This window comes from Mauremys reevesii, linkage group 6, assembly GCF_016161935.1.
Source record: "Mauremys reevesii isolate NIE-2019 linkage group 6, ASM1616193v1, whole genome shotgun sequence".
Classification (NCBI taxonomy): Eukaryota; Metazoa; Chordata; order Testudines; family Geoemydidae; genus Mauremys; species Mauremys reevesii.
This window is the reverse complement of record NC_052628.1, coordinates 67587437-67602643: the sequence shown is the minus strand read 5'-3', so window position 1 is coordinate 67602643 and position 15207 is coordinate 67587437. Positions and strand designations below refer to the sequence as shown.

The window sequence follows — 15207 nt, the reverse complement described above, 5'->3', positions numbered from 1 at the left end:
GTAGTTAAGTGATAAAGGATAAACAATTATTTCAAAATATGTAAAATGGCAGATTATACTATTGCATAGGTTGGTAGGTTTCTATTAGGCATTCTTGTGTGGTTTTATGTTTCCTATAGTTCATGGTCTTCATTTTGCCACTAAAAGCCTATTGAAGTCAATAGAAGTCTGTCTTTACGTGACTTCATCAGACTTTGGATCATAAGAACATAAGAACATAAGAAAGGCCGTACCGGGTCAGACCAAAGGTCCATCTAGCCCAGTATCTGTCTACCGACAGTGGCCAATGCCAGGTGCCCCTGAGGGAGTGAGCCTAACAGGCAATGATCAAGTGATCTCTCTCCTGCCATCCATCTCCATCCTCTGACGAACAGAGGCTAGGGACACCATTCTTACCCATCCTGGCTAATAGCCATTTATGGACTTAGCCACCATGAATTTATCCAGTCCCCTTTTAAACATTGTTATAGTCCTAGCCTTCACAACCTCCTCAGGTAAGGAGTTCCACAAGTTGACTGTGCGCTGTGTGAAGAAGAACTTCCTTTTATTTGTTTTAAACCTGCTGCCTATTAATTTCATTTGGTGACCCCTAGTTCTTGTATTATGGGAATAAGTAAATAACTTTTCCTTATCCATTTTCTCAACATCACTCATGATTTTATATACCTCTATCATGTCCCCCCTTAGTCTTCTCTTTTCCAAACTGAAGAGTCCTAGCCTCTTTAATCTTTCCTCATATGGGACCCTCTCTAAACCCCTAATCATTTTAGATCATGCTCATAAACTGCTGTGGTCATTAAATTATTTGCTAAAATTCAGCCCAGGACCTACCAGGTATCAGCACTCACCCAACCTACTTATCACAGGCACAATGGTGACTTCCTGTTTCCAAGCTCAGTGGCTCCATCCAGATTGACATGCCATCTGTCCTTGTGTGATTTTCAGTAATCCTTAAATACATTTAAACTTGCCTATCTGCAGATCTAATAATAATGTTAATAATACTTTCAGAGAGCAGTTCACAAAGCACAATGCAAACAATGTGTTTAGAGCACTGTGCAAATAATAAGTCATTAACTAATGTTTATCTCACCTCTTTGTGACAGGGAAGCAGGTATCCTCTATCCACATTTTTACTAATGGGGGAGTTGAGGCAGAGACATGAAGTAATTTACTCCAGGTCACAAAGGAGTCAAGATTAGAACTCAAGAGTTGGTCTCTCCCAAGTTTGTTCTTATTGTTTTAGATCAATGGTTCTCAAACTTACTTGATCGCTTTCCCCCTTCTTTGTATCTGTAGTAGTTTACGCCCCCCCCCCATACAAGTAGATATACTGATTAAAAAAATCAACATGAAACTTTCACTAAATATTAAAAACTGTGAAGCATTGATTCAAACAGAGCCAACGATCCATTGTAATAAGAGTAAAAGTAAAACTGTGATTGTGGTCGATACTTACAATTAAATGTGCTCACCTTGTCATAGCAAATGGATTAATTTACAGATGACCAGCTTTGTATAATGCTATGCAAGTTTAACAGAAATCTGTCAAAATGCACAGCGCCAACTAGAGTCAAATGTACAGCACCGTCTGAGCACCTGATATGTCTGGAGGAGTCAGCTACGCTAGTTATTGATTGCGATGGACAAAATGTATGCAGTACTTTTTTTTTTCTAAAGCTTCTCACGCCTCCCCAGAATATATATTGCGCCCCCCAGTTTGGGAACCGCTGTTCTAGATCACATGATCTCTCGAAGTTATGATATACAGTGGTCACCATTAAAAAGTTGATATCTGCCCCAGTAATCTCAGAGTGGTAACTAATCTGTTGCCTTTTTCCCCCTATACTGGGGTACCAGTGTACTGCATTTGCAAAAATCACCTTTTCAATGGTGAACACTGCCATTTAAGCACATTCAGTCCAGACTTGGCACACAGAGTTAGATTTACGTGGAGCCAGCAGATGCCATGCACATATGCAACAAAATTGTTACTCTTAAATATATATATATTAATATAAAAAAAATATGCAGTAGAGTCATCCTGTAGCTAACTCTAGGAGCTCGTAGAGAGGATAATGGATCTTAAATTACGGTAGATCTCCCAGCTTTGTGGCTCCTTTTACTAAGCTTTCTTGCTCCAGTCTTGTGAGCTAGTGGCATATTGAAATTTACAAGAACCCTGTGCTTATCATTACCCTTCGGACAGGCAAGAGCAGAGCTGGTTGGAAGAATAAAAGGGTATTGTGTGTGGCTTCTGTAGGCTTGAGTCACATGCTTGTGCCTTTGTTATCAAATTAGAAACCATGGCTTCTGAACTAAGATATCCTAAGTGATCCTCTGACACTAATTCTTTTACAGGAAGAATTCTGCTTTCCTTGGGTCCCTGGTTGAGAAAAAGTGAGGGGACTATTCTGAGCCATTTCAGTTATTATAGTAAAATATGTTGGCCTTGCCTACTCTGTTGGATTGATTGGGTGCTTTACCATTAAATGCACTTGTTTCTGTTGAATGGGAGAATTCAATACTTACTAAATTAGATCAATATAAAAATTTATGAACAATGCAGGCCTTGTCAGAGAACTCTTTTAGTTGTGCTCATGTAATTCTCCCTGGGAGTTACAGCCTAAGGGCTCAAATCAGTATTTAGTGCACACTAAAAGATTCATGATGTCTGATTATACAGACTTAATTGTCATAAACTGCTGGGTCTTTAATATGTTTTCTAATTTTGTGTCATTAAAATGCAGCCCACCTTGAGCTTTAAGTGTCTGATTTCAGTCTGTGTCAGTAACGCTGCCTTGTCTGTCATTGTTCACCAAGGAGAAAGCAGTATATCCCACTTGACTGCCTCCATTCTCTTCCCTCTGCTTCCCCAGTTTTCATATCCTGTAACTACTAGGTACCACAAAATTACAACTATAACTTCCTTTGCAAATAAATTGTTTTTTTATTTATTGAAAATCGGTTTCTCTTAAAGGGACACTGTAAAAATTAAAATAACTTATCTTCTTATCACTAATAACTTGGATTATTTAAACTGAAAATTCTAAAAATTAAATGTTCTTTTCACCATTTATCCTTTTGTTCATTTTAGCTTATCATTCAGCTGCTTGTTATTAATTTGAATTACAGTAGCTTCTAGAGACCCCAACTCCACTCTGCCAGGTGCTATACAAGCAGAGCATGAAAGACAGTCTCTGCCCAAAGATATGGTTGCCAGGTGTCTGGTTTTCGACCAGAACACCTGGTCAAAAGGGACCCTGGCAGCTCCAATGAGCACTGCTGACAGGGCTGTTAAAAGTCCGGTCGGCAGCACACCTGGACTAACGAAGGCTCCCTGCCTGCCCTGGCTCCGCGCAGCTCCTGGAAGCAGCTGGCATGTCCCTGCAACCCCTAGGCACAGGGGTGATCAGGGAAGCTCCACGCGCTGCCCCCGCCCCGAGCGCCAGCTCCGCAGCTCCCATAGGCCAGGAACCATGGCCAATGGGAGCTGTGGGGTTATTGCCTCTGGAGGCAGGCAGCGTGCACTGCGCAGAGCTGCCTGATCGCCCCTCCGCCTAGAAGCCGGACATGGCAGCCGCTTCCAAGAGCCGCGCAGAGCCAGGGCAGGTAGGGAGCCTGCCTTAGCCCTGCTGTTCTGCCAACCGGGAGCCGCCTGAGATACGCGCCACCCAGCCAGAGCCCAACCCCCCTGCCTCAGATCGGAACCCCCTCCTGTACCCAAACTCCTTCCCAGAGCCTGCACCCCACACTGCACCCACATCCCATCCCGTACCCCTACCCCAGCCCTGAGTCCCTTCCAGCACCCCAAATCCCTCATCCCCAGCACTACCTCAGAACCCGCACCCCCTCCCACACCCCAGCCCCCTGCTCCTGCACCCCAAACCCCTCATCTCCAGCCTCACTCCAGAGCCTTCACCCTCTCCTGTACCCCAACTCCCTACCCCAGCCCTGAGCCCCCTCCCAGCCCCCAAACCCCTCATTCCCAGCCCCACCCCAGAGCCCACACCTCCAGCTGGAGCCTGCACCCTCTCCCACACCCCAATGCCCTGCCCCAGCCCTAAGCCTCCTCTCGCACTCCAAACCCCTTGGCCCCAGCCTGGAGCCCCCTCCTGCACCTTTTTCCACACCCCAACCCCCTGCCACAGCCCAGTGAAAGTGAGAAAGGGTGGGGGGAGCGAGCAACGAAGGGAGGGGGGCTGGAGTGAGGGCAGGGGAGGGGTTTCGGGGTGGGGGCAGGGAAAGGGTGTTTGGTTTTGTGCAATTAGAAAGTTGGCAACCCTACCAAAAGAGCATAGTCTAACTGAGAAAAGATGGTCATGTATATATAACAAACAGTAATAAGGAAAGGGAGGACAAGGGAAACAGTAATAAGAACATGCATTTATACTGGCCATTTTCACCTTGATGAATGATGATTTCTGTTGCATTAATATCTAGGCCTCAATGTGGATCAGGACATGTTTTAAACTTAGAATGAAAAAACTGTCCTATACCACCATTCAGACAAAATTAAAATTTGGAGGCTAAACCATTAGTTAGACCTTGTTCCTTTTAAATTTGAGAGGTGTAGATTTAAGGTTGGAGACACAGTCAGTCCAGAAACCTCTAGCATTGAAACAGGGCATAAAATTCAGTCAGAGTAAGTTTAGTCTGTGATTGACTAAATGCCTAAAATGTTAAATGTTTTGTTTGTGATGTCTTTCCTCTGTTCATAGAGTACTTGAGCATTTGGGAACTCCCCTCGCTGACTGTCCCTTTTTTCCTAACCAGAATTTTAATGTGTCAATTGTGGCTTAGACCCTTAAACATCCTGTGTTTGCAGAACTGCCAATAAGCTGGGAGATGGGGAGATGACACCGTAATTTTTGATGGGAGCAAAATAGAGGTTAGCAGGTTTTCGTCAAAATCATGAGTGTTTCAGCTTCCTCTTTCCACATCCCTTGCTTCCAGTACAGCAGTTTTTTAAGATGTAAATCAGTTGTTGAGATCAAGAGGAAAGTTGATTCCTGCCATAGACTATGACAGATACAGAGGCTCCTCAGGTTATGCAAGACCCAACTTACGCAAATTTGCACTTACAGAAAAAGTTCCATAAGCCAGAAATAGGATTTTTGAGTTGCGGAAATTGTTGTACAACTTATGGGTACGTTTCTGACTTACGCAAAATTTGAGTTACGCAAGGCTTTCTGGAACTGAACGATTGCGTAAGTTGGGGGCGTCCGTATAAGCTGCTTGTTTTCAGTGACCATGCTAACAAATTAGTTGGGAAATTGTAAATTGTTAGGTCACTACTGGCATACTACAGTAAGAGGAAACAATGTGAGGAAAATGCAGACTCAGATTATGAATATGTATGTAAGCCCTGGTAGCTGTTTAACCTTGTGCTAGTCTTGTTTGGCTGGATAATGTCATATTGTCTGGCATGGTACTTGAGTATTTTGAGATTTTTCCTTCCTTTTTGTATACTATTGGCTTTGTACGATATTGAGTACTAATAAAGCTAAATTTAAAAGGAAATGGGATTTCTTTGGTTAAAGAAAGTCCAAAATCTAAGTTTTATAAACATAATAATAAACATAATGTTTTACAAAATAATATATAATAAGCATAAGGTTTTACAAAACCTAATATTAATAGAAATGTTTTTACAATGATCATAAAATTGCAGCATTGTGATAAAGAAAAATTGACTAAGAAATAAACATGAAACTATTGTCCACAATGAATTACATGAAAAAAACAAATAGCATAAATGGTGAAATATGTAATATGTTTTCAGTATTGATACTCTTAGATGATGTTAACACAGGTAAGGAAGCCTGGGGAGTTTAAATGTGATTTTTAAATGAACAGTGTCCTTTTATACTGCCACTCAGCGTGTGAGCATTGTTGGCGTGTTATTTAATTAGGACCACAGCTGGTAGTCATACAAAGGGGAGAGGTGTTTACTTGACTGTGAGATACTGGTTTTACAAAACTTAGAGAATTATAGCTATTATTGACCTGTGGAGAGAAGGCAGTTCTTTGGAGGAGAGTGTGTGTTAAATAGTTCTGTGAAACAGATGCACTTTATTGTACTCTATAGTAGAGCTGGTCAAAAAACTGAAAAGACTATTTTTTCAAAAAACAAACGCACACCACTTTTTTGTGAAGTATGTATGGTGTTAATTTGTGTATTACTTGAGAGCTAATTATAAGAGCCAGTAACATAATATTAAGGAGAACAAAGATAAGAAATGTATGACCATTGCTAATAGCAAGAGTGTCTAGTGTGCATAGTGTAGAAAATATAACCTAATGCTTGAAAAATCAACTTTCCTATGTCCCACTGGGAAGTAAGAAGCTTTCCATGGTGCATGAAGGGGCACAATTTCTACAGCATAATTAGGCGTGTGTGTGTGTGTGTGTGTGTGTGTGTGTGTGAGATAATGTGTGTGTGAATATATACATTATTAAGGTTATTATTCACACATACATTGTTAAGGTTACAAAGTATTGGGATTCCCTCTGAGATTTTTTCCACTTGTCTTATCCAGAACATCTTGCCCAGTTCTGGGAGAATACTTTATCCAGTTCTCTGGACTCCAAGAAATCAGTTCAGCTGGACTCTTTACTGAGGTTTCTTTATTGGCATACAATCAAACTACACTCGAGTTGATCAGGCTCAAGTGTAGGGGATGGGTTCAGAGTACACATCTAACGTACGTAATCATGAGTCAGTTTATATACACACTTATACTTAATACTATTGGTTAACGACTTTTATGGTAGGGCTACTAATTTTTTAAACCAATCCCTGTACAGATCATGAACTGTCCATGAGCTGCAAAGTGTCCTAGTAAACAAAACTGCACTTGCAAGCTTATCATACATTATTCTTGCTATTTCTTTATCGACTAATGACATGTTATTTACAAGGCCACTTGTGAATTTATGCCTTGTCCATTGTTAATCTCTGTTTCCTTACTACTGTTTTCTTTCATTGTTCATGCAAGGCCTACACAGTCAAACATTCAAAGTTAGGAAATGGCAGAATTTAGGTTGTCTGTGCAACCTTATTTAAACTCTCTAGTGCATATGCATTATGTGCATTGTTTAATTACATGATCACATACCAGAGTAACTGATAGCAATCGTAGGTTGTCATCCTCTATGGGGACCAGCACTAGAGGGTGATGGGATACTCTGCCAGTGGATACCACAGATATTTTCTGACAGCAGAGGAATGGTAAGACTAAGGAATCTTGGATTCTGTTCTAGGCTCTGGAACAGAATGTACTCTAGTTGACACAGCCTCTTCTTCCCATTCCCCACAAGCATGACTCCTTTCTGCCCCACCCCCTTTCACTTGTCCAAGTCTTGTCTCTTCCCCACCACTGGTTCCTTGTCCCAGTCCCATTCTCCTCACCTAACTAGGCTCAGTGTGTAGGCCTCAGGCTTCCGATCCCAGTTCTAATCTCCTTGTCCATCAATTCCTTGTCTCACTTCTCCAGACTTCCAGTCTTCTTGTCCAGCCTTTTCCAGTCCCACCCCACCCCCCAGCTACTTGCCGCCAATCTCATTGCCCAGCCAGTCCCATTCTGCTCCTCTTCCCCCCTCCCCCCCACACACACACCTGCAGCTCCTCTACAGATCTGTCTCACTGGCATTAATATGTGGGGAAAGATATATTTTCAGTTTTATTTTTTAAAGTAAAAATTGATGTTCATTCCTCTTAGATTGCCCATTTTATCACAATTTTCCTGGCTGATCATAAACTTGCATATGCCATCAGCTAAGTATGGGATATGCCTTGTGTTCCATCTCTCATCTAGCTTTTGGTTCAGTTTCTATTGTTCTTTCCCATTCTGGATGGCTTTCTCCATTCTTCGGTTTAGTTGTTAGTAGCATGTTCTCTGATATCTGGGTGTACTGCATTTTAATTTCCAATATTTTTAATTGAGGAATTACATATTTACACAAAGGGGGGAAAATACAAAGAGCCCTTAACACTAATACACAGCAGACATACCATGAAGATTGAAAAGCATCTAAAGAGTATTGGAATTCACATTTTTAAATTGTAAAATATCTCTGGGACCCACCAGACTGTACGGACTGTAAGGACAGGATTTTGCCTTTAGTATGATTGCTTAACCCAGATAATTTATCTAGGAAAGAAATGCAGATCTAGTCCTTCCATTACAACTTCAGTAAATCTTTGTTGTTTAAACTCACTAGCATGAGACCCGGGAAAAAATTATCTCAACCAACTGCAAAATGGTAACTCTGTATGTGGAATTTGTATTAGTCTCAAAGTAACATTTTGAACCCTTGCATGCCATATTCCCATTGTTCTCTGTAGGAAGGTTACACAGGCTTTTATGTCTGAGAGCATTCAAATGGTTAAACGACACTGCACCTTCTTTTACAGTACAAGTCTCTGAGCTAGTATAAAAAAGTGTAAAAAAGCTAATGGACGCAGGCTTCCAATTAAATTACACTGCATTATTTTTACCCTTGTTATGTGTGTTCTCTCTCTTAATACAATATATGCTCCTCCTCAGGAGTGTTCCAGGAAAAGCATTCAGCTGCATGTGGATTATTTTATCCCATTTTGTGATTTAAAAGTTCTCAAGTGTGAAATTCACACTAGTTGTGAACACTGATGCCTCCTAGTAGTTTACAGTAGGGTACATTTGGTAGACAAGTTTAACCTGGATACATTTTTATTGTCTTACAGCTCCATTTAGCAGCCCTGGCATCACTAAAGGGAGATATAGTGGAGCTTAATAAACGTCTGCAGCAAACAGAAAGGGAGCGGGACCTGCTGGAAAAAAAATTGGCAAAGGCGCAGGTGAGTGATGGTTCAAGATCCTGGAAATGGTCTGGGTTGTTTTCTTCAAACAGAGGAAGAAAAATTAAAGATAACATGCACTGTAACACTGACATCAGTGGGGGAAAAGTTTTAAGAAAGCATAACATATTTTTGCCAAAGATGTTAAATTTTTACATTTTGATGGTACGTGTTTAAAAAAAGTCAAGAAATAATTTCATTAAATTGGTTTAGTTTGAAGCCAGAATAAACAACCAGTTGTAATAGGGAACATTTTAAAATATATTGTTTCAGGAAATATAAATTACTGAAAGGCCAAGTTGGCTTAGATGATTGAATATAAAGTCTTTAACTTTTAGATCAAGTTCAAATCCAGTTCAGATTAGTAGTGCTCAGAAGTCATTGCTACTTGATAGCTACTCAGGGGTCTGTGAGAAATTATATGGTGATCTCAGTCCAGTTTCTAGTGGGCAGGTGTCCATATAACTACAATCAACGTCACAACTGATGTTCAGTAGAGAAGCTAAGGACTGAATCAGGGTGCCCTCTGACCCTTAGAAATGGTCCTTTCACGTCAGAATAAAACAGGTAGGAAGGCAAATGTGGAAAACTTGTACTGTTTTCTATATTGTAGTCTTCTTTAGACACAGAACCTTTCTTTTCAAATGCAGTCACTCTGGCACCTTTCACATGCCTTACATTTCTAAACTGACTCAAAATATAAAAATATGGTCATGTATTCATAGAGTTTAAGGCCAGAAGGGACCATTAAATCATCTAACCAGACTGATATATCACAAGTCATTTAAGTTTCAGCCACTTACCCCCTATACTGAGTCTGTTTGGCTAAACCATATCTTCCAGAAAAGCATCCAGTCTTGATCCAAAGACATCAAGAGAATGAGAATGCACCACTTTCCTTAGTAATTTGTTGCAATGGTCAGTGACCCTACTATTAAAAATGTGTGCAAATTTCTAACTTAAATTTGTCTGACTTCAACTCAAAGCCATTGATACTTGTTATGCCTTTCTCTTCTAGAATTGCACAGTATTTTCCCCCTGTGAAGGTACTAAACACTGCAATCAAGTCACTTCTCTATCTTCTTTTTGAAAAACTAAATTGGTTGAGCTCTCTCACTGTAAGGCATTTTCTCCAGCCCTCAAATCACGTGTGTGGCTCTTTTCTGTACCTTCTCCAGTTTTTCAACATCCTTTTTAAAATATGGACACCAGAACTGCACACAGTATTCCAGTACCTGTCTCACCCATGTCATAGACAGAGGTAAAATCACCTGCCTACTCCCCTGTTTATATTTCCCAAGATTGCATTAGCCTTTTTTTTTTTGCCACAGCATCGCATTGGGAGTTCATATTGAGTTGTTGGTCTACTATACCCCTAAATCCATTTCAGAGTCATTGCTTTACAAGGTGCAGTCACCTATTCTGTAGATATGGTATACCGTATATTCCGGCGTATAAGACGACTTTCTATATTAAAAAACAACCCCCAAAAATCGGGGGTCGTCTTATACGCCGGGTATAAACAGCGGGCAGCTGGGGTTTAAAAGGCTCTGGGCTCCCCGCCGCAGCGGGCAGCCCAGAGCCCTCTGATTCCCAGCCGCGGCTGGGATTTAAAAGGCTCTGGGCTCCCCGCCGCAGCGGGCAGCTCAGAGCCCTCTGATTCCCGGCGGCTGGGATTTAAAACTCTGGGCTCCCGCAGCGGCAGCCCAGAGCCCTCTGACTCCCGCGGCTGGGATTTAAAGGCTCTGGGCTCCCGCGCAGCGGGCAGCCCAGAGCCCTCTGATTCCCGGCCGCGGCTGGGATTTAAAAGGCTCTGGGCTCCCGCGCAGCGGGCAGCCCAGAGCCCTCTGACTCCGACGCGGCTGGGATTTAAAACTCTGGGCTCCCGCGCGGCAGCCCAGAGCCCTCTGATTCCCGGCCGCGGCTGGGATTTAAAAGGCTCTGGGCTCCCCCCCTCGGAAGGGGGGGTCGTCTTATAGGGCGAATATAGGCCAAAACCTATATTTTAACTGTAAAATTAGGGGGTTGTCTTATACGCCCCGTCGCCTTATACGCCGGAAAATACGGTACGTTCCTTCTTCATAGGTATGTAACTTTACATGTGACTGTATTAAAATACATTTTGTTTGAATGGGCCTTGCTTACCAAATGATCCAGATTGCTCTGTATGACTGCCTGTTGTCCTTATTGTTTATCAGTCTGCCAATCTTTGGGTCATCCACTTATCCTTTGAAAACATTTGCTTATTTTTTTAAAATGTTTACGATGACAATTCTGGACATTCTTGTTATCCAGATAAATGTTTACATCTTTTTTTTTTTTTAATCCTGCTAAGCTCTTGGACTCAATGGTATTTTGTGGTTATGAGGTCTGCAAGCTAATTGTGTGTTTTGTGTTTCCAAATCTCCATTGCTCCTAGAAAAAGTAAGGTTTAGGTCAGGAATTAACTGCACATCATCAGACAATTCTGTGTGAGACTAACTTCCATGGCCCTTTTACTCAGTAAAACACTGACCGGCAATTTATTGCCCTTCTCGCTCAGATTGTGAGAAGCTCCAGGATGAGGTGCTGCTGACAGATAGTACTAAGTCACGTGCTTTTCTCCACAAAAGCTGTCCCAGAACTGTTCCAGCAAATGTGCAGTGTTCCTTGAGCAGCCCTGGGAGCAGGACAGTTCCTCACAACACATATGTTAATCAGAGGTCTGACACTGACTTACAAGTGTCAAGAGCACTCCATAGGTCTGCTTTAGGAAAGCAAACTTTGAATGGGTCAGCAGTACAATGTGGCAGCTATACTCTCCCTGTAGTCTTCAAGAAATCACATTGAATCTGCATGGCTGCACAAGCTGAAGAAGGTGATAGCTGAGTGGCTTCACAGCTCATCTCCTTACCTTGGTTCATACTGTCAGACATTGGGGCCAGCATGGTACGGTACACATTGTGTATGTTGGCACTTTTGTTCCTGTCCCGTTTTCCCCTCTGAACAAATTTTGCCACAGTTCTTGAAAAGTATTGAGAACACGGACAGGATGATGATAGTGGTGTATGAAATTTTTAGTCACATCAGCATGTACATGTACATCATCTTCTGAAAACACTGCATGTGCGGAATTCTTCTTCTCCAGAGTGTTCTACATTATACAGAGTTGTCTTGACACATAACATATCTGTTTACTTATATTTTGACTTTACTTCAGTTATGCAAGGCTGGGGAGGGGTGGCCATCAGAAACAGATTGGAAAGACAGAGAGCTCAGCTCCCTGGCATATTTGTCAGCTATATTAGTGGCTATAATGCCACTAATGTTTGTTTGCGCTTTCTCTCTCCAGTTTTTCCTCCACTTGTAGTTACTCATTTTGTTTTTTTACTCTGGCACTGTAAGTCATTATACTCTAAAATACCTGAGAGTTTGGGACCTGGCTATATTCTCTCTATCTGCGCGCTGATGCTGCTTCCACCAATACTAGTTTGAATTACTTTCTCATTACCATTTGATCTGACTGACTGTGTACAGTAGATCCTTAAATGGAGGCATACATAAATTCTCATCTCCTGTAGTTTTTTAAAAAGTATTATTTACATTAGCAAGTGGTGAGCCACAGAGAGACTAGAGGATACATTTGCTAGCAGCTGCTGCATATTCCTTTTTCACCATCAGTGATTTGATTTCTTGTGTATATTATTGCTGTGTATATAACTGTAGGAAATTGGGGCACCAGTGCTGGGCATGCCCACTGAAATCACCACACGCTAGTGGGGGACTCTGGAGTTCTGGTGGTTGCACACTGGTTAGAGCCAGTTGCCTAAACTGCACCTCCCTGTGTCTTAAATCTATGGATCCTGTTGGGATTAACCTACACTTTCTCACCACTCTGGGGTTAGCAAAAGTCCTTTGGTTGGTGTTCAGTGTATAGTTTGTCCCCAAGTCCTCCCACTCTAAAAACCAGCTCACCTTTGTGCCATAGTGGAAGCAGCCGCAACTAGTGCCAGACATATTTTTATGCTTTGGTTTCAGGAGAGACGACAGGATCAGGCCTTTCACCCGCTATATACTCCTGTTGGCATCTCCTCTGACATATCACTCTGAATAACTTCCTGCAAATCTGCAAACTGCTGCAAGAACAAACTAAAATTAAAACCACTCTCCTCCCATATCTATAAAATGACTTCCTGTCTCCCTCAAGCGCAACCCACTATGTGTCGTTCAAAGATGTATGAAGGTCCACTTCTGGTTTTGATATAAACCAAACTATAATCCATAGGCAGTGTATGGAGCTTAAGTAAAACACGGTGTGAGAAGATAGTTGTCTCATTGGGATTCAAATTAATTTGAAGCTTTAAGCAAAGGTAAAAGGGGATAAAAAGCCACACAGGTCAGAACTGAAGAAAAAGTTTGTTGGGACCAGTGCAAACAGGAACAGCCAATATTCATGAAGCTCTACTTTCGTTTTAACTGCTGGATCAGGCAAAAACTGAAGGTGAGGGAACACAGTAAAATACAGACCATGTACAGTTGTTTTTTGTATAAATGTTTCTTTTTCCAAAGTTTGTTCAAGGTGGTCCTCCTCCTGAGTAGGACTATTCAGGGAATACATTCCTAAAGGACTACATTACCAAGATGCATCATACTACTCAGAATTTGTCAATGTTGTTACTCTTTCTTTAAAATAAACAAACAAAAACAGTGGACTTAGTGCTAAAATGACCTTGGAAACGAGGGATTTTGTAATTAAGGATTTTATAATTAAGGATTTTATCCTAAATTAGTTACTGCTGCTTCCTTTCCCATTCCTTTTGGAATACTACAGCAGTGTGTCTGTTCTATGTACAAAAATTACACCTTTCCATCAGGACTACAGTGTTCATTTCTCTGATCTGCAGTGATGCAGAGTGGAAGACTAAAGGACTGAACTAGACAAGAGGCAATTCCAAAAGCCATACTGTATGTTCTGATCAGAAGATTCAACTTTGCCATTCCTTTTGTGCTCTTCTGGTTTGCTGGATGACATGAAATCAAGATCAATAGTTGAGCTAAATAAATAATTAGAAATAGTACTTAGAGTTTAAATGGATAGCAAGTAGATGTGGTTTACCTATACTCTCATTCAGCCTCAAGCATTACACAGACTCAACCCCCAAACAATGAATTCTTGTCCATGTGAGTTGTTAGGATGGGGCTCAGGCCACCAGAAAGTTGCTTATATATAAAAGAGACAAGAATTAACTGATGGCATTATAAAAAGCTTCCACTTGTCATAAATTAAAATACAATATTGTTTAAGCAAAGGTTTTGTCTCCTAAGAACTTGTTAGACAAGTTTATTGTTGTAGCTGATTCAGGTGATGACTTGTACTCTTCCTGAAATATTGTGTTACTGAGATTACTTCCACCTCAGGCAGGTGCCTGAGGCTCTGGGGATTTTGTTACTTTAGCACTGAGATTAGGATTTGGTATTATCCTCTAGCTGAGTACAATAAGTATAATGCAAATGATGATACTGTTAGTGTTTCTTGTACTGCAGGTTGCTGCACATTGTAGGAAGTTAAACCTACTTGTTCCAACATCTTGAAGTTGAAGTATTTTCTCTTATCTTCTCTCTCATTTCACAGTTTTTATTGGTCCGATGATTTTTCTCAGCACCTCCCTTTCATCCAGAAGATCAGACTTTAAAGTGCCAAAGGTGTTCCCAAGTATGGTAACTTGGTTCTGTAATGAAGTAACCTCTGCAGCCTGTCCCAGAAACCCTGGGTGACTTAGGCTGAAAACTTTACTGGAAACACCTTTTTTCTTCCTGGCAACTGCTCTTGATGTGCACACCCCTCCGGGAATCCATGGCTTGTTCTTGTGTCTTCCTTCTCTGCTAAGTGGTACCTTTAATCATTGCAGTGAGAAACTTAGATATGAGACCAAAACAAGGCTGAGGAGAAAGAGAGAGGGTCTGAGGCATTTATCTCATAACTGGAAGTAATTGATGTGAGAATAGATTAAAAGGACTAAATATGTACCTCTTGGATAAGAAACAACTATGGGGTGCACGAGATAAATCTGATATTTGAGGAATATGAAATATAAGGAGAGAGGAATTTAACATAATGAAATGGAGTATAAATAACAATGTGAAATTAATGAAGAGAAATTTTAGGTTGAATATTGGGGAGAAAAATTTATCAAAAAGTACTAGTGGCACGTTTAAACCTAGGACAAAAATTGGCCAATAGAGGTACAGTCCTGAGTTGACAGATGGTCTGCTCTAGATGGTTCTTTCTATCGCTGGATTCTCCATTGCATAATAGGTTTGTATTGTCTCCTTTTGCATACTTTTACCCTTCTCAGATGGGAATCACTATTGCCTGACAGGGCTCA

The 15207-nt window shown here is 41.2% G+C and overlaps 1 protein-coding gene across 6 annotated transcripts in view; it reads left to right on the top strand.

The window, feature by feature from the left end:
• Positions 1-15207, top strand: part of MCC (MCC regulator of WNT signaling pathway) — a 311234-nt gene that overhangs the window by 203666 nt on the left and 92361 nt on the right. For all 6 annotated transcript variants that reach the window (XM_039544357.1, XM_039544358.1, XM_039544361.1 and 3 more), the window contains one exon: positions 8729-8842. In XM_039544357.1, coding sequence (XP_039400291.1) covers positions 8729-8842 — 114 coding nt within the window. The remainder of the gene's footprint in view (positions 1-8728; positions 8843-15207) is intronic.